Here is a 27,136-nt window from a genome sequence, read left to right as displayed (position 1 = left end):
ATACCAGTGTGTGTGTAATGAGTTTAGAGGCCTTGGTCAGTGGAGGAGCCTTAAAATAGGTTAGAGGAGTGGCATAGGATGGGGGAGTGGCCAACCTTCCACCAAATATAAAACCACCCACCCTATGATAGTCTGAGTTTGGCCTCTCTCTTTTCACCCCTTTCTCTATCCGTCCATCTCTCTCCCTATCTCTTTCTGGGCTCCAACTCATCCTCCTTGAGCCCTTCTCCAGAAAGTGATCCACGTTTATTTATTCGCCTCGTGAGCCTAACCAAACACTGGCAATATGGAGGCCATCAAGAAGAAGATGCTGATGCTGAAGATGGATAAGGAGACTGCTCTGGAAGCGGCTGACCAGTCCGAGATTGACAAAAATGCAGCTGAGGATAAGAGCAAGCAGGTGGGGACACCTAGCCTAGCTTAGCCTAGTATTCTCAGTAGAATTCTAGTTAGGAAGTAATTAGGTGATGCTAACTCACACACAGTTGATTAACTTTGCACGCCGAATACCATGCTAACACATGTAGGCCAACAATTGCTAAGATGCTAACCATACCTTGGTTAGGGGAGGTCAACTGAAGGTTAATCTTGAGGCCTTACAATAGAGCTCAAATTCAAAATGGGTCTGTTAACGCTGAATTTAATATGAATATTTAAAAGCTAATTATTACTTAGAGAAGGCAAGCAACCTATGTACACACTAAGTGTTATTAACAATAAATAACACAAATTATAATTCTTCAAGCTAATATATATTATGGCATATACCATATTTATTAACTATGTGTATGTGTAACAGTATTGCTTCCGTCCCTCTCCTCGCCCCTACCTGGGCTTGAACCAGGGACCCTCTGCACACATCGACAACAGTCACCCTCGAAGCACCGTTACCCGTCGCTCCACAAAAGCTGCGGCCCTTGCAGAGCAAGGGAAACAACTCCTTCAAGGTCTCAGAGCGAGTGACGTCACCGATTGAAACGCTACTAGTGCGCACCGCTAACTAGCTAGCCATTTCACACCGGTTACATATGTATTTTTTTAAAACTCTATGATAACAATATTTAGGAAGTTCAAGGCGGAGTTGTTTGAAGAATGCAAACAAATTATCTTGGTATTTCTACCAAAACGTAGAAAAAAATATCCAAATGACAAATCCAAGTTTGACAGCCAGGAGCCTTTATAAAGTCCTAAACTTAATTGACAGAAAGTCACAGGAAAAGACAAAGAGAGACATTATATCCATTATATCCATTATATAGCTCCATAAAACTATAATAAGACTGTGCGTGTGGGCATTCTTCTTGACAGTGACAGCTGTCCTCCTGTCCCCAAGTTGGAATCCAACAGTAGGGTTGGGAACAACGACAAGGACAGACAATAGTTTTACACAGCAGGCCAGGGACGAAGGCTGAGAACCTTGGGATATTAATACCCACAAGGCATTGACACTGTAACCCCTCAACACATTCATTCGGCTACTCATACTTGTGGATGTTTGGGATCAATTCCTCATCAAAGGCGACCAATCATTATTTATAACATTCCAAAATAGTCTTGTTCAATAAGCAATGAACCGTACCCTGAAATATGTGATACCTAACATGATTGTGTGCTCTAATCTCCCAATGACTTCAATGAACAGTTTTGTCCTATGGAAATATGTTTTTGGAAACCTTGTGATGTTGACCTCTCCTTCTCACGTCTTGCTGCTGTATGTGTGGTTCTTTCCACTCTGTAGCCTGGTCTTCACATGTCCTGGCTTGTCTTACTCTGAGTTTCTTCCCTTCAACCATCCTCTCATACTGTCTCTCCCTCGCTCTATTGTCCTCTCCTCACTGTCTCTCCATTTCCTCTCTTTCTGCCTGTTTGTCTCTCTCTTTCCCACTCCTCCCTGTCTGTTGTTCTTTCCCTCTGTCAGCATGACGATGCGTTGATCCAGATGCAGAAGAAGCTGAAGGGGACTGAGGATGAGCTGGACAAATACTCTGAGGCCTTGAAGGATGCCCAGGAGAAGCTGGAAGTTGCAGACAAGAAAGCTGCAGATGTAAGTTCTGTTGGCACACCAAACAGCACACCACACAAACTGCTCTCTCACACCCACACATACAAACAAGGCCTCTTTTCCCATCATATTAGTTTCCACACACACAGCTCAACCCCTTAGGCCCACACCCTTTCTCTACCTTCTTTTGATCCCTCTATTCCTATCTGTCCCATGACAATGATTAAATGGTTTTGTCAGGGAAGTACTTCCCTGATATAGCACGTCCACATGCCGCACTAATAGTTTGCCTTGTTATGGCAAAGCCCTGAGAAGGCTCTCTCTCCTATGCCAAAATACCATGGGGTTTAAAACAGGAGAGGTCAGAATGGTAGGGGCGGAGGAAGGGGGTTGCAAAGCCCATGTCCACACAGACACTGTCATAAACACAATGCTGTCAAACCCCCCTGCTGGTCCATACCATGTGGTAGATAGGCCTTAAAGAAGAAAAGCAGTAAGAGACCTTAAGAGGAACCAGAATCCTCAGTGAGGATAAACATAACAACATCTATGCCCTGGCTCGTGTGGCATCTCAGAGGTGGCAGACACTCTAATAGCATGGTGTCATGACTTGTGGTCTCAGTTGCCAAGACAGAATATCCCTTCAGTCTTTAGTTAGTCTCAAGGGTCAGAGCCACAACAAGACACGTCAGTGAGGCAGGAGACATCCACAGTCAGGTGGAGAGATCTACATGTACTGTGGGGCCATTACAAACCCTGGCTTGTGGCATTCTGTAACCACACAACACAAAACAAAATGGCCATCCAGGGTCTGCCATAAAATATATACTGCTCACCCTCCTCCTGCAACCCACCACCCCCTGCAGTGCCATTTCAGTGCAAAGCCTCTTGGCATCCAAGAAGGGGTGAAATTGATTTAGACAGGGTGTCACTCTGCATAGCCAGCTGGCTACTAGCCCCCCCGGCAGCCAATGGGGGATTAGTGCTAATAGTGTCGCCATGTCACTGCTGTTATTCCCCCTGTCATCATTGTGTTCCCGTTGACTTGGGAGAGTGTAGTGGGGACGATTAATATCGTTCCACCTTCAAACTACTCCCAGACTGGTGTAATCGACTGTGGAGTCCTGGGGTGTCCACTGCTCCATTACTGAGGATTAGGGACGCTTGTCAAACGATTGGCTTGCTCTTTGTTGAGATAATATTTCCTGGAACATTGTATTGGGAGACGTGTGGGTGGCACAAATTACTTTCTCTTCTAATGGAGTTGCTAGTGTTTCCTGATCCTTAATTAAATGACAAGAGACTTAAGAAACAGGCAAGACATCAACTGCAGTCTTATTTTTGACATTGCACTGTTCGGTTAGAGTTACATAGGCAGAGCAAAATAACTCATACAGTATCCAATTATCATTTGATTATTTAATTAATTTAAATCATAACTTACGTTCAAAATAAAATGTAACGCCACTCGTGATTCATTATTAATTGGACTTTGAATTAAAGGATCCTGGGCGAGAGGAGATATCGTCATATTCATCATCTCCTCAAGCCCAGGTAGCGGTTCAGCCAAAGACTGGCTAGTATGTGTTAACACAGGGACATCTAGTGGTAAGACAAGCCATTCTCACGTCCACATACAACTTGACAATAACGCTTGTCCATGGACAGCCCCCATGGACCATGGTGCACATTTCTGGATACATTGGGGAAAAGAGCAGTAATACGCAATTTAAGCCATCGCACATCTATTGAATACCAGGGAATTAATCTTTACATACACTAAAACCATCACGTACAACATTTTTATTCCGCAAGATGTGTCAACTGAGCATGGGCTAAAAGCAAGGGTCTCAAGCCAACACATTTCACAATTAGCCAAAGCATTACACGGCAGTGTGCATCTTCTTTATGCTAAATCAAACCACTCACTGCTCTCCAATCCAGATAATGACCTGGCCAGTTGGCATATGCAGCTTGGACAGATGGCCCTGTGAGCTGAGGGCAGCCAGCCAAGAGTGCCATGACAATGCACTGCAGACAGGACCTAGACCTATAGTGACACAAGTAATACATGAAAAATAAAGATATTGCTTCAGCTGAACCTTATTACTACCCACTGGGCACACTGGTTGAATCAACGTTGTTTCCATGTCATTTAAATGAAATTACGTTCTACCAACGTGGAATAGACAGATGTTGGAATTGATGTCTGTGCTTAGTGTGTGTGTTGCAGCCTGGTCTCATAGACTAGACGTAACATAGTAATAGTAAATCAAAGACACTCAAATTAATATGATATGTTACATTTGGTATGGTTACATAAGACAGATGGTTACTTAAAGAAAAAACGAAAGTAAGGTGGTTGGTCGGGGTGGTTGCGAGTTCAAATCTCATCACAAACAAATTTATAATTTGAGGTAATTAGCAACTTTTTAACTATTTACTACTTTTGAGCTACTTTTCTACTACTTAGCATGTTAGCTAACCCTTCCCCTAACCCTACCCCTTTTTAGCTAACCCTTCCCCTAACCTTAACCCTTTTAGCTAATTCTTCCCCCAACCCTAACCTTAACCCTTTAACCTAACTCCTAAACATAACCCTAACCCGTAGCCTAGTTAATGTTACCCAGCTACCTAACGTTAGCCACTTATCTAGAATTTGTAACATATCATAAGTTTAGCAAATTCGTAACATATTGTACTTTTTGCAAATTCGAAAAACATATTGAATGTTTTGCAAATTCGTAACATATTTTACATTTTTCTAATTTGTAACATGTAATACAAATTGTAATTCGTAATATATCATGCGAAATGGGTGATGGACATCATTAAATTAATACATACCATACGAAACGTAACGTTTCATACTAATCTAGTGTCTCGGATTTACGTACATAATAATACGAAATGTTTTGAGACCAGGTTGAGCTACTAGCTAGCTCTAAATATGACAATTGATTTGTTTACTGTTTCATTGTCTTTGCGGTGGGGAACTTTATTGCGTTATCATTTGGAAAAAGTCAAAATGATTCAGGTGGCGGGAATATATAATGCGTTAGTTCCCCTTTGACAGGGCGGAGTAGACCGGAAGCGTGCTGTCTGTTGAAATAAGGAAGAGAAGAGAACAAGGCAACTCAGCAGTGGAGGGAAAGAGAGAGAGACCGAACAACCGTCTTCTTTGCACAGCTTGCCTCCAAATTCGCTGCAATTTACTTATTCGTCTTCAATAGACAACTGGAACCATCGCCCATACATTTTGCTTAAAAGGAAAATTCTACTTGTATTCGTGTTGTTGGAACTGCCATTCGAACCTATAGCATGTACTTTAGCCGCTAGCTAGCTAACGACGCTGTCTCACTGTCTGTCCATTGACACATCGAGGTGAAAACTTTGGTTTACAGTTTTTAAGCTAGTCTAATTGATTCATTCGGCATAGTTATCAATCTAACTACTTGGAGTTTAATGTTTTTATGCACATTACATTTGTCTGCCGTTAAGAATTAATTTAGACTATTTATAAGCTGACTTCCTACAGTGTTGAGTAACGTTAGATTGAAAGAAACGAAGCTCTGTTCTGATTTCCAGTTTGGACTCGTTGACGGGGCGTTGCTGTGTCTTCGGGAAAACATCGCATCGGGAACGACGTTTGCCAGCTTGCAACCAATCAAACTAGAACGACTAACATTAGCATCCTGCACGAGCTAGTATCAAAAACACGTTTTCAAACTTTGCAAGTTAGCTAAGTTAGCTTGCAAACTAAATTAACTAAAGAAAATGGCCAATAGCATCGAGGCAGTGAAGCGAAAAATTAAAGTTTTGCAGCAACAGGCGGATGAAGCCGAGGAAAGAGCCGAAATCTTGCAGAGACAGGTTGAAGAGGAGAAGCGGTCAAGGGAACAGGTAAAGTTGAAATAACCTTTTTAGGCCTTGAATTTAGGCCTTGAATTATCTAGTTACAGGTCGTAGCTAGATGCATTGATTTGTGATGCTATGGCAACTTTCTAGTACTGTTTGAACTGAACCCCCTACCATTAGCACCTATTTTTGTCGGTTTCTTCAGCTGGCTGGGTCTAATAGCCTCATATTGGAGGTGAAAGATGTGACAAATTCCTGCTAAAGCTAGCTAAATCAGATAGCCAGCTAGCTGGAGTTGGGCGTCCTCATAGAGAGAGATAGAAGGCTCATCATGGCTATAACTCGTTTTAGCATGGACATTGACATTGTGTGTCATTTTAAAGTAGTCAACTGGGTGGGGATTCCTATGGGTTGGGAGCAATCAGCCAATGATCAGCGCATTGTATTCAAATTGGATGCAATGGTTTGTAAATGGCTTTAAGCTATAACAGCCATCTAGTGGCCTCAATAAATGAATGAGACACAAGATTTGGTTCAGGACTCCAGCACTACAGGTGGCGATAAAACACCAATATTGGCTTTACACTTTAAAAAAAATAATAACACGAAATAGAAAAGTGACTACTTTTAAAATGGATATGGTTTCAATAGATGGGTTAGCTGACAACATGACGAACGATGTGTGCGCTTCCTTGGGGCTGAAGTCATCATGTTGTTATTCTGGATGGCCAAATTGCTAACAAGAATGACAAGAAACTGCCATGTGGGGAGTCGTAAGTGGCTCGTTTCAGCACGTTTCATCATGTTCTTGATACCATGTCTTGTTTTGAGGTGTTTTTACTGCTTTCATGTCAATGCTAATATGGCTCAAATTAGCTAGCTAACCAACAACTGTAACAATGTATTTGAGACAAATTCTCATTGTGTACATTTGATTTATGTTTTCAAAAAACATTGGAGACCAAATATAGCTTACATGTTGTCAACAATCTAAGCCAACCCAATCTGTTTTGCCCCATAGTTGTGCACTTTTGTTGCTAAGCAACCAACCCATGCTGTCGCAAAGGCTATAATGGCACAAATACAAAGATGTGTCCTCTATCCATCTCTATGGGCATCCTGCATTTCCAATTATCTTCAGAATAATTGTACCCGAAGGTCTTTGCGTCTTTCATTGATTGGATATGTTTTATTTGTGCAATGCTAATTCCAATATGTTTTGCATGATTGAAAGTCGGTCAAATGCTTTGAATAGTTTGAGTTGTCCCTGCATTTCCCTATTCACTGGAATTTCAAATATTTGCCCCTAGGCTTGGCCCTCAACAACTTGCCAAATTCCTCATCCTCTCTAAGCTAACTAGTAGCTAGTGATGTAAGTGCCTGGGTTGCCACAAAGTGCAACACTTATTGCACTCTTTATTGCGGTTTATGGCGAACTACTTTGGCCCAGTCCCCAGTTGTAATTCTCTTGTTAAATTCTAGATTAACCTGGTCACACACAGATGATACGAAGCATATGTTTCCGTATGGTTTTCTCCTTTCATCCCATGATAAAACTCTTACAAGACATGCATGTTGTCACTGATATGCGCTCAGTGTCTTTCTCAGGGAGGTACACAAGTGCTACTGTTATTTGGAGCAAAACAAATGCAACACAGTACCTGACTGGATATATACGGCTATTCCAGAGCTTTTGACTGAAATAAATGGCCTACACTGTGGACAGTCATTTTTAAATGAGAGCGTCTCTTGGACAACAGTTATACTCTAGCACAGAGGCCCGCGCTGGATGCGGGTGAGACCGAGTGTAAGGCTCCTGCGGAGTCATTCTACTATGGTGCACAGGAAGTGTGGTTGCCAACTGATTGTAGTGGGGCCTTTTTGCCGCTGCCGTCAGAGGAAATTACAATGGATGACAAAAAAATAGTTGGTTTTGAGTCGTGCTTATATATATACATTTTAAAAAAGTGACCTAAGAGGAAGACAACCTAACAATGAATGTTTGGCCCTTTTCCCACAGAATAAATCATCAGGCCTAGCCTGGAGGAGTTATTTTGTATCGTTACACCTGTCTGACTCGGCCTTCTGGAAGTCTTTCAGAATTGCTACTACTCTTCTACATAAGCTCCTCTGAAGACTCAGATCATGTTGCATCTTGGTCATAAGGTGTACAAACACTAAACACCACCAAGCTAACTAGAGAAACCTCATTCTTAAGGCTAGAGCTGAAATGTCTCTGTGCTACAGCATTCTCCACCATAGAGGAATTTGAAGATGCATACACATGCTCCTCACTTCCAATAATCTAGAATAGTAAATTAATTCATACATCCACCACCATAGCTGCAAAATACCACCTCCAGAATGTGCTTGGTCAAACAGGAAGTAGCTAACTAATAGCACTCTTTTCATTGGTGACAGTGATGTTTCAAGGGTGTGAGGGATCCGGAGGGGCCAGGGCTGTTGAGGGGGTGCTGATTTGCATATCTCTATGGCGCTGGCCTACGTTGGCGAGAAGGCCATTCCTCGTGCAGGCTGTCAAACACTTGCATGCCAGTGCCATGGCAACCGGGTTTGTCTGTGCTCCGACGTCGTTCTTTCATACAGCCACAGCAGGTTGCCTTTGGTTATTGTATGTGTATAGTAGGGGTAGTTAATCAAGTGTTGCCGTAAACATCTACATCTGAAAGGTGCTGTGCTTTCATTGCCCTCTTTTTTTAGTTTGGTGGTCTGTCTCAATATTCTAGTGTTAGATTTACATTGTTTTCATCTGACAGATGGTCTTACCCAAAGCCATAGATAAGAGTTTGTGGTTTCAACCTAAAAGCTTTTGATACTCTTTGATGACATGATTCCATGGCTGTCATGCTAGCGTCTCCTGGGCATTATTTGAAAAGTGGCAGCAGCATCATGGCGCCCAACTCTATAGTTGGACAAACTCTTTACCCATTTATGATTGGTCTCATCCAGATTTACTAGATGGTACATACATACAATTTAGCGACTGAACATGGAGGTATGACTAGTAATAGACAGTCCAAAAGAATGAAGTCCTAATCCTCAATGTACTTCGCAGTATATACTAAGCTGTGTCAGTGTTAGCCTCCTTCTGATCTATCCATCTGGTTGTGGCTATCTAAGGCTTAGTAAGCCTTCTATCCATCTCTCACTGCTCTTTGCCTTCCCCTCGCTCTTTCTCTGACACACATTATTCCTCTGCTCCAAGGCATGGAGAGTGAGAACAGAGCCAGGCTACTCTCTACAAGGCACTAAAACATTTATTCACTCCAAGTGCTTTAACCTTCCCCTCATCCGTCTCTGTGCATTCTCTCTTTCTCTCTCGCGCCCTTGCTTTTCCATACCCGACCCACCCAGGGTAGGCAGCACAGTCATCTAGGCTGGTGTGCCCAATTAGTGCCATTCATGGCCATAGAGACCACTGGCATGTCTAACCCATACACCAGCACATCAATCGGGGAGAGATTCGCTGTGTGCATTAAATGTATCCGAATCTTATGGTGATCAAATGTGACGGGCTGGTGTCCATTACAAAGACTCTGCAACCACACACTCACACTTTCCCAGCTCTGTTCCAGTTCATTGGAGAGTGCTGCGCTCTCTCTCTCTCACCCACACATACAGGCTGAGGGAGAGGTGTGTCCTTAAACAGGCCTGTGTGTGTCTGAGTATAACTGCTGGTTGTTATGTCATAGTAACTCACACTCCGCTGAGGCGCACTCTACCAGTGTGTTATGTGATTGTAGGCTACATCACTCTGTAATCCTTCTCTATATCAAAGGTTGAGTTGGTGTGAAATATCACATATCCTTATTTAGTGATTTTTAAAGGTATCGGTATGTCATGATGTGCTGTCTGTGTTGGAAGAGGCCTCTCTAAAGATGGGCTTGTATCGGTGTGTGTCTCAAAGGGCATTTGTGAGCTTATGGCGTACATTACTTCTTAATAACCTCTCTTCTCTCTGTCCCTCTCTCTCCCCATCCAGGCTGAGGCTGAGGTGGCCTCTCTGAACAGGCGTATCCAGCTGGTTGAGGAGGAGTTGGACAGGGCCCAGGAGAGACTGGCCACTGCTCTGCAGAAACTGGAGGAGGCAGAGAAAGCTGCAGATGAGAGTGAGAGGTGTGTGTTGAAGGGGTGGAGGTGGGGTGGTGTTCTCAATCCTCACCGGGTTGCCTCACTTCCTCTGATGCCACATCCTGTTTCTCTAAGCGGGAGGCTTTTGACTTCCTGTCAGGGTTTTAAAGCAGAGAGGATGTGGGACAAGGTCATTGGTGGGTGTGAGCTGGAAGTAGCCTATTTGAGGGAGTACCCTGTGGGTAAATGAACAGGTTTGTATATAGGCTAGGACACTTTCTCACTCTCACACACACTGCCCCCTGACCTCTTTGTATCAGTGCCCCTCCTCCGATCTGGCCTGCATTATAGGGTCCTGACACCATAGGGATCACATATCAGCAGAAGAGGAGAGCTGTAGAGGTAGTTTGCCACCAAACTATACAGATATATGCTCACCTGTGTTTCTCCTACAGTATTTCCTGTGCAGAAAGCTAAGGCTGCAATACACTGTAGTATGGGAATTGAGGTCAAAAGACTTTGGCTCTCTCATGCCAATCTGTCTTCCTCTCTCTACCTCCCTTTCTCTCAGGGGTATGAAGGTGATTGAGAACAGGGCCTCCAAGGATGAGGAGAAGATGGAGATGCAGGAGATCCAGCTGAAGGAGGCCAAGCACATCGCTGAGGAGGCCGACCGCAAGTATGAGGAGGTGAGCTCATCAGACCCCCCAACACACACGTCACACATCTAAAACAAGGCTCTGATGTGGCCTCCTGAAGAAGTCTTGTATCGCACATCACCACTTATTTAGTTCTCTCATTCTCTTGCTTCCTCCTCCTCTTATCTATATTTTATTTTATTTTTCATTTCATTTGCTCTCTTCCTCCTCTCTCTCTACCCCTACAGGTGGCTCGTAAGCTGGTGATCATTGAGGGTGATCTGGAGCGTACAGAGGAGAGGGCGGAGCTGGCCGAGGGGTGAGTCGCTTTCTCACATACGTCACAGTGCACACAATCAATCTCACTGTGCCTCTCCCCTGCAGTCAGACACTACATCTGCTTAAGCTTGTAGCAGAACACATAAACACTCATCAGTTCACTCACTCTTACACTGCAGAAGTAAGTTTAAAGCCACAATGGATTTCAGCCACACCTTTTGCATGGCGTTACTAAACTGGCCCCAACACGGCGGGCTGCCCGGGCTTTGCCTGACTGCATGACGCGTTCGCTCACATTACAGCTCTCCTCACAGCTCTCATCACAGCAGTAGTAACTGCACACCCACTTTTATGTCACTTTACTTTTACCTGTTTTGAAGATTTGTTTTACTAAACAGTAAACTGGAGGTGTTTATAATGACATGTTTATCTGCTGCATTTAGTATGCAACAGAACGATACTGTTACTTTTGTAATTACCTGTAGTATCGCTGTAATAGGAAATAAGTATTCAAATGTCTGCTAGCACTAAACTAGCAAGTTATCATTAGCATAAAAGTGGGAATGCCATAACAGTACCATGATAATATCCAATCTGTCCTCCCTCTCCCCATACGTATGTGCCTGTTGTGTGTGCATGTGTCCTGGGTTTACCATACCGACATGTCCCTTTGTCGGTTACCATTTTCTCTTTCCCTCCATCTTATGTCCTTCTCTGTCCATTCTCTCTCTCTGTCCTTCTCTTTCTTTTGCTCTCTTTCTGCATGTGCTTCCGTGTCATGTGACCCCCACCCCCCACCCCCCTCCTACTCACTAACAGCAACGCCCGGAGGTTGGAGGAGCAGCTGAGGGGTTTCGACCAATCACTGAAGAGCCTGCAGGCCTCTGAGGACAAGGTACCACCCCCCTTTCTCCCTGTTCTTACCAACTACAGGACACAGAAATGGTGCCTTATGGGGACCCTCAAAAGGTCTGACTAGGGTCTTCATAACAGATGTCCATAAACACGACCCTCTGAACCAGGTTTGTGAGGACCAGGAATGCACACAGGGATTTTCAGTCCTCCTGCCCTCGTTAACATAAATTCCCGCATTCATCTGGCTGCATGACTGACCGCTCTATAGCTGCTGCTTCCGCGATCCTTTCCCCTTCTCATGTGTGCTCCTTTTCCCTTTTCCTTCTCTCTCAAACGCTCTGCATACCATCCGCATGAATTTAGCCGGCTTTATCGAGACCTACAGGCGCTCCATATTCCAAGTTTAGTAAGAGTATTTGACCACAAACATTTTCCCTTGGTTTATCAGTATGATAAGTCTATGCTTTGTATTGTTGGGATATTATTTAGTTTGTAGCAGAATGGTCTCGGTCCCATTCCTCCGAGGTTAAAGTTCATGCCTTTCTCTCCTTGTGTTTCTCTTTGTAAATCTCTCCGTCTGTTTTCTCTACCCCCCCACCCTCTAATTCCCCTGTTCATTGTCACATGTCTTTTCCTTTCCCCCCACCTTATTGACCTTTGTCCTCATTTCCCTCACCTCCCTCCCTCTTCTATCCACCCTCTTCCTCATCCCCTATTCCCACACCCTACTAAAAAACCCAACCCCAAATGAACCGCAAAAAAAACTAAAAAAATACTACAGCAAATGCGCCGAGTTGGAGGAGGAGCTGAAAAATGTCAGCAATAACTTAAAGTCCCTGGAAGCCCAAGCTGAGAAGGTAGGAAGGAGGGAGGGGAAACCCTGCATGCTTTTGGAACTGAACGTAACTGCACCCAGGCCAGTCCTGGAGACAACTACAGGTCCATTGACCACCTAAAACCCTCCAAAGCCTTATTGAACTGAAATGAGGGGAATGGAAAATGAGTGTTGCTGGTGAATGTCTTTTAACTACAATATGATGACCATAACCCTGGATGTTGTGAATCAGTGCATAACCTGAATTTCAAATGTTTGGTTTACTTTAAGGGATAAAGTTAACTTAGTATTTTTTTAAATCTGTAATGTTTTAATAAGCATGTGTACTGGTATATGTTACAAAATGCTTGACTCTAGTCTATAATGCCACGTGTCATCACCAACAACTTCATTTATCAAAGTAGAGGTAGACCTATTTGCCTTGTAACAGTGTCTGGCATTGCGTCCCGCCCACAGCCTCAGCAAGTCAGTTGCGTTTCAGACATGCCCCAGTAACCACATGCATGTGCAACATAAGCTGAGTTCTATTTGGATGAAACCACAAAGAACCGACCAATCAAACTGCCAGCCACACAAAATCCCAGGCAGCAACGAAGTCAGACGTTAGATTGTCTGGAACGTAGAGAGAGAATTACTCTTCACAGCTCTAGAAGGCTTGCCAACCCTGAGTAAATTCCATCCCCATGTTCCAGATACACATGTTTTCTCCTGTTGCCATTTAAAAGGTGGAACGAGGAAGTACATACGAGCAGGCATGAAATCAAGCTCACCAGGGACTCTCTCCTCAACCATGAACATCCACTCCTCTCCCCCATCTGAAGGGGCCCAGGACTGGTTCTAACTAAGGTGTTTCTGGGCAGGGAGGGAGGCTAGCTAGAGCTATAAGGGGAGTCTGCATGGTGGTTGTCTCCTGTGATGTAATCCTTAAGCTCTTCTGGATAACAGGCCACACCCTGACTTTGCAGCTGCAAGAATGCAAACCCACATCTCCCCTAAACCCCACCCCCCCCTTTAGGGTGATGACACTACTGCACAACACCAGTGCTCTGTAGCTCAGAGAAAGAGGCCTTTTCAGAAAACTCCCATTGCCAGACGAGTGTCTGCCAATGATGTCATCCGACGAGAGAAGCCTGTTTGTTTTGTTTTCATTCTTCTTCTCCCACCCAAACTCTAGCTACATTGAAAGCTGCACAAATAGAAAAACGGTCCATCTCAAACTCCTCAGGCATGTTGAGGTTGAGTCACGCGATCAGTCGACACACCTCACTCCCTCATTCTCTCAAAAGCGTCACAGCCCATGCCTTCCCACTGCACTGTTGCTGCTCAGTCCGCACAAAGGTGGTAGCAAAGATATTTATAACTAACCCAAGATAGTTAATCTGTGTCGTTTACAGTGGGAGCAAATTAAGCATAGTGGGCAGAACAACGAGGTGGGCTAAGCATGAGCTAGTGAGATCATATTGGTGCGTTGTAGCATATTACCATTAGGGAACGCCTCCTCTGAAGTGCGCGTGTGCACAAACTCAATTCGACCTTGCACTCCTTCTAAACAACGCGATTTTTTTGCGACGCGTCAGGTCTAAAACTTAGTGCACTGTGTCCATAACAGATTCTAGTTTTGGGAACAGAAACGTTGGCCCAGCTTTACCTAGTTCCATCCTCTCTCACTACCCGAGACTGGACTTCCTCTCACTACCACATTTAGTGGTGAGAACATTCTAAATGTATAGCCCCGTGCCGTGTCTGGGTTACCCCTTCTGTCTGTGGTGGTAGTGGTTGGAGTTGCCACTGGCAACCTGTTTTGACACAAACACAAATAGTACAGCAGCCACATTCAAAAGCTTATGACCAGACTGAGTACTCAAAAGGGATGAGGAATAATAAGAATCCGTTTCTCCTAATTGTAGGCCCCCCCCCTCCCAGGGGGTTTCTTTGCAGGTCAGTATCTGTTCCTCATTACAGTCGCAGATGTCCCGTCCCCCGCCACCCTCTTATTTTTCTTTTTTTGTTGTTGCATAGCACATGTCTGCTAGAGTTGGAAAGATGTTAGGGTTATGCAGTTAAATGAAGTGCTGTTGTAAGGCCTTAAGCCTGCCAGCTACCTCTGATAGCTGAAAACAGATTTGAGTTATTGTCTTAAGCGTTGTTTTGTCATTTTCTGTCTCCACTAATGTGCAGAGCTGATTCTTTCTACTACATGACAGAAGAATCATGGCTGTTCTGTGAATGCTCTGTGATGTGCTGTCCTGAAAAGGCCTGAGGACTCTCTAGTGTCCCAAACGTGTGGTTCTCTGATTGGCTTTTCTTTCTTCCTCCCCCTTTGTCCCCTACAGTACTCCCAGAAAGAGGACAAGTATGAGGAGGAGATCAAGATCCTGACTGACAAACTCAAAGAGGTGAGATTCCCCGGAAACACTTATCATGAAGCTCTGAATGGTTGACTGTCCATACACACAGCATTGCTGTGGTATGTGCCTGTATTTCTGTGGTGGGGGGTTTAATAAACTTGTGATACTTTCCCATAGGCTGAAACCCGTGCTGAGTTTGCTGAGAGATCAGTGGCCAAACTGGAAAAGACCATTGATGACCTGGAAGGTAGGACTCTCACTCTCCACATTGTTGCAATTCACAGGACTGTTATAAGGTTTTATAAACTGTACTCTCCCTCCTGTGCCCTCTCTGGCTTTCTTTCTCTCCATCCTCCTTGATGTACATCTCTCCTCATCCCTTTCTCCTCTCCCCTCTGTGCGCCCACAGATGAGCTCTATGCACAGAAATTGAAGTACAAAGCCATTAGTGAGGAGTTGGACCATGCCCTCAATGACATGACCTCCATGTAAATACTCATTTAGATGCCTGTGTGGTGTGGGTTGAACTGGAGTGTGCTATTGCGTGTTAATAACAGTATGATTCAGTAACAGTATGCAGACTGTCATAAGAGGATGGAACAAGTTGAGTTGCTAGGGAACTATTGTAGTGGAATGGGCTCTGGTAGCCTTTGGGTGTTTGTGCTGGAAAATGTATCACACTAAACAATGTATTGAGGCATAGCCTACCATGTACACACACTTTCATGCATCTACACCCATGTAAACATACCATTTGAATTCTCACTCTAGGGATAGGCACATTGTAGATGGATACAAGCATACGGTAGCTACAAGTAAATATGCAGTGGTTTAAGAACAGATCCAGAGACCTTGAGCTTTCCCCTTTTATCTTTTCACTCACTTCTGCAAAGTAAGGATGTGAGCTGTCACCTTGGCAACAGTACAACACACGGCACAAACACTGATACTTTGATATGTAGATATGGCTCGCACACTATTACATAGGCCTACTTACACAAAGTTAATATATTTGAATGGAAATCAGTTTGACTCTAGTCTATTCCATTTGAAGCTATTGAGTTGCAGTGCCTGTGTATGTTATCTGCCTGGTTAGTTGGGCGATTTGTATCAGTCTAATTCAATTACAAGTTTGAGTTTCCTAGTGTTCTACTGTAATCCACTTAAAGGCCAATTCCGCCACTTTTTAACATCATTCATCATCTCCAGCACCAAACCAGTGTCTACATATGTGAAAACAGCACGTTTCTATGATTTTGTTGTTAAAAAGGTCCTAAAAAAATTATGCTTCTGACATCACAGGGTAGGATTAATAAAAGCGATTTTCAAAACCTGCAAAGAGTTTCTAGCCCAAGGGAGGGTATTTGCTTGCTCTCCACGTCGCCGTGAATGTCATTGTCTGAAAATCACTGTTTTTGAAATGTTTAAACTTTTGATGACATCATCGGGTAGAACTTTAACATTTTTAACAAAACGCGCAGTTTTTACATATGTTGACACTGGTATTGTGCTGGTGATAATGAAAACGAGGTTGAAAAATGGTGGAGTTGTCCTTTAACTCCGGTCTTGCATGGTGTGTTTTGGAGTTGCATGGATTGCAGGTTTGCTGTGCGTTTTACACCCCATGATAACAATAACCATGGTGTGTTATTTGAAGTGTTAAATTGCCATTGCTCTGTATTTCAGATAAATTGGACTCGTTAGATTTCTGGAAAACCCAATACACTCTGAATTCGGTCTGCCTGAACTGCCACATCGGTTGCGCGCTCTCTTCCTCCTCCTCTTTCCCCCTTTCCTTTCTAGAGAGAAAGAACCATACCCTCCTCATAGTCACCAGTGTCTGTCTCTTCCTATCTCTCTAGACCCTTCTCTCTCATCTCTCTCTCTCCATCTCCCTTTGTCATTGGCACAGTTGCGGCCAGCACGCTGGCTGAGTTTCTGGGTTACTGTCTTTTTTGTTGTTGTCCATCTGTCTGGACTCCTTTCCTATCTGTACTGCACTGCTCGCCCTCTGACAAACCCATGTTCACACACACTCTGTATTTGTGACTGTCTCTCTGTACCTAATGAAGAGAGGGGGGAAAATAATGCCTTGGCTGTCTGTGCTCTCTGAGTTCACTGTCTGAGTTCACTGGTTTTTGGCTGTCCACACTGTCTGGGTTTCATTGGTTTCACTCCACTAGGCATTTTGGCATGGATTTGCATCACCTGTGTCACCAAAGGTGGGTCAATATGGTCTGATGCACCCCTCCCTCATGGAAATTAAGGGTGAAAGTGGATGTATTCTGATCAAGAAAATGTTATCACAAGCATTAATGTGGGCACAATAAGCACTTAAAACCGTTATGAATGAATGTTAGGCTAGATTATGCTGCATTTGTTGAATTTGCACCAAAGACCAAAGGCATAACACCTTAAGACACACATACATTTTTGAAATATGTCCTGGTGATCACTCAAAGAAGATCCAGTCTTGCAGACCAGGTTTGTGTAATCCTAGATTACAGGTGTGGAACAGACCTTCTTTCACCCTTCTGAGTCACGTCTTATAAAGTGACCCAAAAGAGGAAAGCTCAAAACAGATTTGCAGGTGAAGTATTATTAAATTGTCAGAACTAAGTATACAAATGTGCAAATATAGCATTTTTGCATATGTAAAATAACCTAAAGAAGATTACAAAAACAGATGCTGGTAGCACGTTAACCTGGTCAGTGCACTAATTATTGAAATTGTGCAAATATTGTATTTTTGATGTGACCTGGCATCAGGAACCTTTCTGCACATTTATGATTTTTGAAAGTGTAGGTAAATTCACTCTCACTCATCCTTGTTACTGAAGCTGAAAAGCCTGTAATAATAATGACTCGCTCAGTCAGTGTAGGTATTCAAAACACAGTTAGTATCAGTACACACAGCATTGTCATCGTACAGCTAATGCAACAGTAAGTAGTTTGACAAGATGCCTAAAATGAATTATTACTATTCAGTTACATCAAAATGACATGCCTGTGGTTGCACAAAATGAGTCGACTGAGCAATGACTATCAAAATGCAAAATAGGAACTTGGTAATTTACATAAATCTACAGAATTCATCACACATCCATAACTAAATAGACAACCCTTTATTACAACCTTATGTTTGCTATCTTTACATAAATGCATTAGGGGTGGAACAGGGATAATATTACCGTAGCATACTTATATTATAGCATAAAATCACGATCACAATATTCAATGGTGCCATTTTGTATAAAGGTACTGCTGAGATTTTTGCAACATGTTTTGAAATGAAGACCAATGAATTAATTGTTTTAAAAGTTATATTCTTAACATCTGCAGTTCAAACAATTAGTCACCCCACCACTGTTTTGGTAAAGGGATGAGGCTGGAGAAATGCAACCACCATCAAAATCATAAGACTGAGCTATGGACGCAAGGAGTGACCGTCCATGATTATAAAAACTATAGTTTTAACCATGTTTTGAGGATATACAGTGTTTGTTTACATTTACATTGTTTGCAAACAATGCAGTAAAACAAGCTTATATTTTGGGTTCTGATGGGGTAGGCCAGTTATACTATGCTCAGGAGGCATTCATAAGATATATTCTTCAAGAATCAATGGGTTTAGCCTATATCAGTCCCAAACAATATATGTAGAAATCGCAGATTGACAGTTTTAATGCTTAGTCTAACATTGTCATAAAGTCTTGGTATATCGATCATCCACTTCTCATTCAGCCATTCCATAAAGAAATCACAAGACTCACAACTGTAGAATAAAGTTGTGTATCAAATTTAGCTGAAAAGGCAGGTTACCTACATTTCAGCAGATATACAGTGCATTCGGAAAGTATTCTGACCCCTTGACTTTTTCCACATTTTGTTACGTTACAGCCTTATCCTAAAATTGATTAAAATATTTTTTTATCATCACTCTACACACAGTACCCCATAATGACAAAGTGAAAACAGGTTTTTAGAAATGTTTGCTAATGTATTAAAAATAAAAAACGGATACCTTATTTACATAAGTATTCAGACCCTTTGCTATGAGACTCAATTGAGCTCAGGTGCATCCTGTTTCCATTGATTATCCTTGATGCTTGATTGGAGTCCACCTGTGGTAAATTAAATTGATTGGACATGATTTGGAAAGGCACACACCTGTCTATATAAGGTCCAACCGTTGACAGTACATGTCAGAGCAAAAACCAAGCCATGAGGTCGAAGGAATTGTCCGTAGAGCGCCGAGACAGGATTGTGTCGAGGCACAGATCTGGGGATGGGTACCAAAACATTTGGGCAGCATTGAAGGTCCCCAAGAACACAGTGGCCTTCATCATTCTTAAATGGAAGAAGTTTGGAACCACCAAGATTCTTCCTAGAGCTGGCCGCCCGGCCAAACTAAGCAATCGGGGGAGAAGGGCCTTGGTCAGGGAGGGGACCAAGAACCCGATAGTTACTCTGACAGAGATCCAGAGTTCTTCTGTGGAGATGGGAGAACCTTCCAGAAGGACAACCATATCTGCAGCACTCCACCAATCAAGTCTTTATGGTAGAGTGGCCAGACGGAAGCCACTCCTTACTAAAAGGCATATGACAGCCCGCTTGGAGTTTGCTAAAAGGCACCTAAAGGACTCTCAGACCATGAGAAACAAGATTCTCTCTTTGGCCTGAATGCCAAGAGTCACGTCTGGAGGAAACCTGGCACCATCCCTACGATGAAGCATGTTGGTGGCAGCATCATGCTGTGGGGATGTTTTTCAGCGGCAGGGACTGGGAGACTAGTCAGGATCGAGGGGAAAGATGAACGGAGCAGAGCGATCCTTGAGAGCGATCCTTGATGAAAACCTGTTGCAGAGCGCTAAGGATCTCAGACTGGGGCAAAGGCTAACCTTCCAACAGGACAACGACCTTAAGCACACAGCCAAGGCAACACAGGCGTGGCTTCAGGACAAGTCTCTGAATGTCCTTGAGTGGCCCAGCCAGAGCCTGGACTTGAACCCGATCTAACATCTCTGGAGACACCTGAAAATAGCTGTGCAGCAATGCTCCCCATCCAACCTGACAGAGCTTGAGAGGATCTGCAGAGACAAATGGGAGACTCCCTAAATACAGGTGTGCCAAGCTTGTAGCGGCATACCTAAGAAGACGTGACTGTAATTGCTGCCAAAGGTGCTTCAACAAAGTACTGAGTAAAGGGTCTGAATACTTATGTAAACGTGATATTTCCGTTTTTATTTAAAATACATTTGCAAACATTTCTAAAAACCTGTTTTTGCATTGTCATTATGGGGCATTGGGTATAGATTGAGGAGGGGGGGGGGGAGAAACAATTTAATCCATTTTAGAATAAGGTTGTAACGTCACAATGCGGAAAGAGTTCAGGTCTGAATGCTTTCCGAATGCAGTGTGTGTGTCTGTAAACGTTATTATAAAATGTATATTAGGCTACATTCTTGTAGGCAATTTAAGTAAATCATTACCAAATGATTTATGTTTCCATCCAGGGGATAACGACTGCCCCCTCAAATTTAAGCAACGGAAGTTAAAGGCTTACCGCAGTACTGCAGGGATTGTTAGCAGAAAACAGGATCCCCCCATTATAGTGAATGGAAAAATGTAAATCTTCAGTAAATAATAAATCATGGTACCAATAATTGCTTCTAATACACCAGATGTATGTTATTTTAAAATTGCACACAGGACATTTTAGTTGCTAATGGCAGCCTGCGCTACCCCGGTTGGCCTTCAACTTGAGTTACTCAATGAAGGGGGGGCAGCACTGAGCTAGCCTGCAACGTCACTTCCTGGAGTAGCTCTAACTGCGCATGTTATGTCTCAATGAGACGCCATCTTAACTGACTTCATTAGATGTGCTATTGAGTCTTCACATAGGAATGAATGGTGTCATGTGATTGATTTGCTTTGCCCATTCATATATACAGTCATTGTTTCCATCTAATGCACCATGACTGTGTGCTACTGCTAGTTAGAAATATAATTAGGTTGGCTACAAAAATTTAAGCAGAAGCTGGCTGAGTGAATAAATTGCTAGCTAACTTTGCTAGTATGCTTTTACAAATATTTTTCTTGTTCAAGCCAGCTAAGTTTTCATGGAGGGTCTCTTACCAGTTTAATAAAAAGCTTAGTGTTGAGAAACCTAGAGATGATAGCTATACTAGCATATCAACCAATATGCTGTTAATTAAATAGTCATAACTGTAACACTTGCTGTCCCATGCAGGCAGTACAAATCAAAACATGTTCATAGTGAGAATAAGAAAAAACCCACTACTGTTGTACTTTCTTACACTAGCACATGGACTTGTCTTTTCTGAATAGCACTGATTTTGCTGTTCACTGCTTTGAAGGAAGTTTTCACTGACTGACATGTGGTTGTCGTACTTAGCTACCTTAAGTTGACAGGCTTGACTACTGTATTTCTCTCCTGTCTGGTCTACCCAAGAAAGCCATTGATCAACTGCAAAACATACAGAATGCTGCAGCATGGGTACTGACCAAGACCAGACAGAGAACACACATTACACCGGTTTTGAGGTCTTTGCACTGGCTGCCTGTGTTTTAGAATACATTTTAAGAATCTTCTATTCGTTTTTAAGTCAATCCACGATTGTGCACCCCAATACATGTCAGACATGCTTTTAAGTTATGTACCCAGTAGGTCCCTCAGGTCCTCTGGCACTGGCCTTTTTAACTATCCCAAAGCCTAGGACCAAGAGGCATGGAGAGACAGCTTTTAGTTGTTATGCCCACAGCCTCTGGAATAACCTGCCAGAGAACCTGAGGGGGGCTGAAACTGTGGACATATTTAAACATCTTTTTAGCTTTGCTTTTCCTTAGGGTGCTTTTTAGTTGCTCTGGATAAGGATGTCTGCTAAAGGCCTAAATTGTAAATGTAGCTGCTAGAAAAGTGTAGCTGACAGGTCAGACTTATTTTTGTTAAATGTTGTAATGTTAGTATGAGTAGATCACGCCATGTTCTCGCTCTGTCAGAGATAAATAAGGCAATACAGTAGCTCGGGCTGTGTTAGTTTCAAGGTGATTTATACTGTAGTTAAATAGGGAATTATTCTCTAGTGATACCAAACCTCCACAATGTATAGCATACAACATGGCTCTCTTTACTCTATGGAGACCTTGTGAGTTATGAAGATCTGTCATAGAATTCACCTTAATAGTCACCCCGGGTTTTGTTCTACAGATTTAAGGCTTACATATTTGGTTCTGTCACTAGAGAAGTTGTATTCAAATGTTATGGTTTGGTGTAAGTTCCCCTTTTTTGAGGTACTGCTAAAATATCTGTTGACCCATGGTATTATGGGGGATCTCCAACTTCAATATCTGACCAGTTGCTATACCATGTTGTGGCTTGTGGAGTTGCAGAAATGCAGTTTCTGAGTTACAGAAATAGAGTAAATGAGGGCTACAAGATATATTGTTTTCAAAGTAGTCATGTACTGATTTTATGCTATCAGGAGGTTTTGTCGTGTGGATTTAGATGGTTTAGCCCTTGATGTTGCGCCATTGCTCCACTATAGTGTAGTAGACATCTTGACAAAACTCAAACACCACTTTAACATCTCAATGTCTTGCCTCTTACGTCCTCATCTCACCACCAGGAGGATCCTTATCTTCCATTCATTCTTTGTGTGTGATTTACAGATGCGCTAGCCAACGCCAAGGAGGAGAATGTCAACATCCACGCCACCCTGGACAAGACCCTGGAGGACCTCAACAGCTTCTGAGTGGCTACTGGAGCTGCGGCCTGGCCCCTCCTCCTCTTCTCCACCACCTCTTATCGCTCCACCCCCTCACCTCTGGTCCTGTCTCTCTGTCTGTGCTGGCTGACTGTTTAGCAGGGGGGTGGGGGGGCTGTTCATTCTTTTTGGTGAAGGTAGCACTTTCTTCAGTCCACACCTAGCCAAACATGTTTCCCCAGTAGACCAAAATGGCTGACCGCCTCTCCCACATTCCACCCCAGTATCTGCGGATGCTCTCCTGATGAGCATCCCCTTTTTTGTAGCCTCTCTTCATAGCAGTCTTTAAGTCTCAAAACGGCAACATTTACTCAAGCACCCACATCTTAAGTGTTAATCACAGGTTTCTAATTTGACACATTCCAGCTTAGGCGTGTGATTTACGTGTTTTGAGGCGACTCCTATTATCTTTCTTTGGCTGCTAGCTATTTAGCCGTAAGCGTTTAAATACTTTGAGGCTTTTCTCTCCTGTTCTGATAACAACCCTTGTTACGGGGATATTTGGTGTCCACTGGGACACATAGGAAGGTGGCGAGGGTAACAACTCTTACCAACTTATGACTCCCTTTGGAATGGGACCACCATTTTGATCATTAACTCTCCTTCTGTTATCCCCCATCTGAACCACTTGCCCTACCAACATATCGCCTCAAACCCTTGTCCCGCTCTAACCACTCACCCTCTGCTGGAATATCCCTACACAAGCACTGCTTTTCTACTGTGCCAATGCCCAGAGGGTCCACAACTGTGCTACCTTTTGTCAAATATTTTGTGTTCATTTACAAGTATGGGCTGGGGGTGACATGTTTATTTCTTATAAGGGAGAAGTGTTTTGTTTAGTTGCATGGCATTTGTATTTTGTTTTGTTTTATATGGAGCCATTTTCCAAAAAGGGCCATTATCACAAGTTACTGTAAACTGAACGGTTTGTTTTGCAGTTATCTTCCCACTTAAAGATCAGGAAATTGAATTGTGAATGAGTCGTAGTTCATTGAAGGGATATAAGTGTCGTATAGCTTCAGACAGAATTGGACGCAGATATTCTAGCCAATTGCAGCCTTAGTCCTCTAAGCTAATTGTTAATTTTCCCGATAAGATGTAGGGGAGGGGAGTGATCAGCCAATCACTACGCATTCCACTGCCAAAATGGAAGCATAGGGACAATGAAGAGGGATAGGGAGAAGGGACACAAGGGTATTAAACCTCTTATCAATATAGATTATTAAACTATTTTTTTCTGCAAATTAAGTGAACTGCAAACCTTATAAAATTAATAAAGAAATAAAAAGTAAAGTATTGCATCAAGTTTAACTGGAACTTTTCACTCGACGCTAAGGGTGTAAACATTGTGTTACCAGTAATGTTTTCATTGTAATAATCATGACACAAAAATAAAGGACCATGATTCGTATTGACATTTCAAAATCATTTTATAAAATTTTGTTCAGTTTGTCACACAACACTTCAATATAGGTGCTGCTCTTGAGGTAAACTCCAAACTCTTAATTTTTTTATTGAGAGAAGTGCTATGGAGCTGCTTGTTTAAAATGTGAACATGTCTACTTTAAAATGTTTTATGAACTAACATTTACCCTGCTATTAGATCATTGATCATGTCTGTGTCTAGTACGTTTCATTCTGTTGAATGGGTGTGTAATGCAGTATTTTTCTAATTTGACCATGGGTCAACGTATGTGCACTTTCCTGGTTTCCAGTTAATCTCCTAGCCATTTAGAACTAAAACTCTACTTGCTAGTAGCCCAGTTAATAACTATTTTTTACAATCTAAGACTCTAAAAATGAAATGACACATGGCACAATATAAGACTGACATGACACTTATACAAGTACAGATTAAGTCAACATCTGCACATTGGGTCTTGGTGAAATTTGCCTCCAGTGTTGTGAGGATGTCACTAAGTACAGGTAACTGCCAAAATAAAGGACACACCAACAGTGTCTTAATAGGGTGTTAAGCCACCAGAAAAGCTTCAATGCAACTTGGCATATTCTACAAGTGTCTAACTTTATTGGATGGATGTGACACTATTCTTTCATGCGCAATTCCATAATTTGGTGTTTTGTTGGTGGTTGAAAACGCTGACTCTGGCACCGCTCCAGAATGTCCCATGTGTTCAATTTGGTTAAGAGTTGGTGACTGAGACACACGCTTTAAACCCCCTATGCTCCTTTGAGACCCCTCTTTCAAAGTCACAGATCTCTTCTAGCCATGGTAGCCAAAATAATGGGCAACTGGGCATTTTTTATACATAACCATAAGCATGATGGGATGTTTTAATTGTTTAATTAAGTCAGGAACCACACCTGTGTGGAAGCACCAGCTTTCAATATACCTTGTAGCCCTCATTTACTCAAATGTTTCCTTTATTTTGGCAGTTACCTGTATGTGATCCTTGTAAATTCACTTACATCGGTCAGAGCTGGTGTTTGCTCAGATTTGAGTCTTCTTGCCCTGCTACTTAGTTGATAGTACAGAACACTGTAGAGAAATAAATACTACATATTCTCACTTTCTGCTGCTCCTCAATGTATCAAAGGTATTCTAGGATTTTCACAGAAAATAGTGTAATGTATATCCAATTCCACTTTTCAACAATAAGAGCTTTCAGCAGAGCTGTGTAATGTCCCCTCCACTTCAGTCCTCTTTTGCCTTTTCTTTGGCTATTGAGAGCAGCCCAGTAGCAAGCTGCTCCTCCAGTTGTGATCCATCGCCCTCATTTTTGATTATCCAATCAAAATCCACTCCTTGGTCGAGCCCACATTCCGACTCTGCATCATCTATTCCTGCAGAGAGAGAGGGTGTGGTGTTGAATTGATTGTCGTTGAAGAGGTATTGTATTTCTCTGAAAGTGAAGATCATGATTACACCACTAATTATTATGCTATCAGTGTAGGTATTGTACCTGTTGTGAACTCCCAGCCCCTATCCCTCCGTGTCTCCTCTGAGGCCTCCACCCGAACACAGCGAGACTGACTAGGATACTCCCTCCAGAACCACTGCAGGTCTGACAGACGCCGCGTGTCACTCACAATCTGGAGCACAATAGAGATTAGAGAAGGTATAATGGTAGAGGACACAATACATTAAGGTTCAACTGCTCATCAGGCAGTGCCTGGAAAAGTTATGTTCTGTTTCACCAACACTAAATATGCAGATGGTCAGTAAGACCTGACTCAAAGACTTGCGTTTGCCATAAATCGCACGTAGTGGGACTAGGCTTGTAGTGTGTTTCCCCATAACATTGGATCATTTGAGAATTTTGTTCTCTTACCCAGATGGGCTGCTGGGCTCCCTTAATGGCCAGACGACAGAAGAACCCTGGGTCCTTCTCCCTCTGCTTCTCACCCCACTGGATCATGTCAGCACGGTACTTCTCCTTGTACTCACCTGCTCCCAACAGCTCCTCAAAGTCCAATCCATGGTCCTGTCGGCACAGTGGGTAAAATAAGGAGAGACAGTGGTAGTGATCCTCCATTCACTAGTAGTGGGTATTGTAGAACAACTGGGCATGCAGGCTTTTGTTCTTGCCCAGCACTAAGTGTGATTGATTAACCTCATCAAGGCAAGGTCCTCAATCATCTGAATTAGGTGTTGTATTAGCTGGAACACAAGCCTGCACACCGAGGATCGACCAGGATGATGTTGCACTACTGTACACAACTCTACTAACCTGTGCGTATTGCTGTTTGAGAGGACCCGAGAGACGCAAGATACAGCAAACATCTGGACCTAGTCTGATAGAAATGATACATAAACCACATTGTTAGACTAATATAACATTTGATAGAGTATTCAATTCAGCGATAATAGCTTTGATAGGTTTGTAAACAGTACAGTATGCTAACAGTCAATAGTACCTTTTGTGAATCAAATCCGTCACGTAATCTTTTCCAGATTTGCGTTTCCCGCTAAATAAAAGGATGAGTTTGGGTTCTACTGTCGCCATCGAAATAACGTTGCAGCAATCAATTGACATTTTTTATTTTTGATACAGTGTAGCTAGCCTCCTTGTTCACACAAGAATCGTACCACTGGCATGATGGTTGTTTGGGTTACAGTAATATACATATAACAAGCGCCATTTAAATATAAAATGTGCTCATTTGATCGAATTCCTTTGAGAAAAATACATTTTACAATATTTTTAGAATAATTATTATTTTATTTTAAGATGTAGTCATTCTTATCATTTGATCAACTTTAAAAAGATGGGCAAACGTTGGTTAAACAAACTGTCATGCATAGTAGAGGCGATATTCTACGTAGGTTTACGGTAACAGATCGTTATCATACCATGGACCTTACCATTGACATGCGGAAATAGGATGACCATTTGAAATGTAAAATATTTAATGGTTTCTTTAATAACGACAACATGAAATAGAATAAGTGAATAGCAAAGTAAACGGGATATTGAACT

General features: G+C 42.7%; 2 protein-coding genes across 12 annotated transcripts; one reads left to right on the top strand and one right to left on the bottom strand.

Annotated features, from left to right (window-relative positions):
• The first annotated feature begins 122 nt into the window (after positions 1-122).
• LOC121572414 (tropomyosin alpha-3 chain) lies at positions 123-24,105 on the top strand. 11 transcript variants are annotated; one of them, XM_041884475.2, is made up of 10 exons: positions 123-400; positions 1,919-2,044; positions 9,864-9,997; positions 10,524-10,641; positions 10,839-10,909; positions 11,689-11,764; positions 14,893-14,955; positions 15,085-15,154; positions 15,317-15,395; positions 22,600-24,105. In XM_041884475.2, exons 1-10 carry the CDS (start codon positions 287-289, stop codon positions 22,856-22,858), a joined length of 1,110 nt encoding a protein of 369 aa, XP_041740409.1. In that variant the 5' UTR covers positions 123-286; the 3' UTR covers positions 22,859-24,105. The 11 variants fall into 11 exon arrangements, with proteins under 11 accessions (XP_041740409.1, XP_041740408.1, XP_041740414.1 ...); XM_041884474.2 differs by lacking the exon at positions 11,689-11,764 and adding an exon at positions 12,506-12,581 and having other exon boundaries at positions 124-400; XM_041884481.2 differs by lacking the exons at positions 11,689-11,764; positions 22,600-24,105 and adding exons at positions 12,506-12,581; positions 16,594-16,995 and having other exon boundaries at positions 125-400.
• Positions 24,106-24,958: 853 nt separating this feature from the next.
• Positions 24,959-26,760, bottom strand: LOC121572413 (phosphomevalonate kinase-like). Its single transcript, XM_041884473.1, has 5 exons — positions 26,574-26,760; positions 26,387-26,450; positions 25,988-26,140; positions 25,619-25,748; positions 24,959-25,499 (listed from the first exon to the last, which is right to left on the bottom strand). The coding sequence occupies exons 1-5, from the start codon at positions 26,690-26,692 to the stop codon at positions 25,351-25,353; spliced, it is 615 nt and encodes a 204-aa protein (XP_041740407.1). The 5' UTR covers positions 26,693-26,760; the 3' UTR covers positions 24,959-25,350.
• Positions 26,761-27,136: the final 376 nt, after the last annotated feature.

This window comes from Coregonus clupeaformis, unplaced genomic scaffold (genome assembly GCF_020615455.1).
Source record: "Coregonus clupeaformis isolate EN_2021a unplaced genomic scaffold, ASM2061545v1 scaf1250, whole genome shotgun sequence".
Classification (NCBI taxonomy): Eukaryota; Metazoa; Chordata; class Actinopteri; order Salmoniformes; family Salmonidae; genus Coregonus; species Coregonus clupeaformis.
This window is presented reverse-complemented; position numbering and strand designations above follow the sequence as displayed.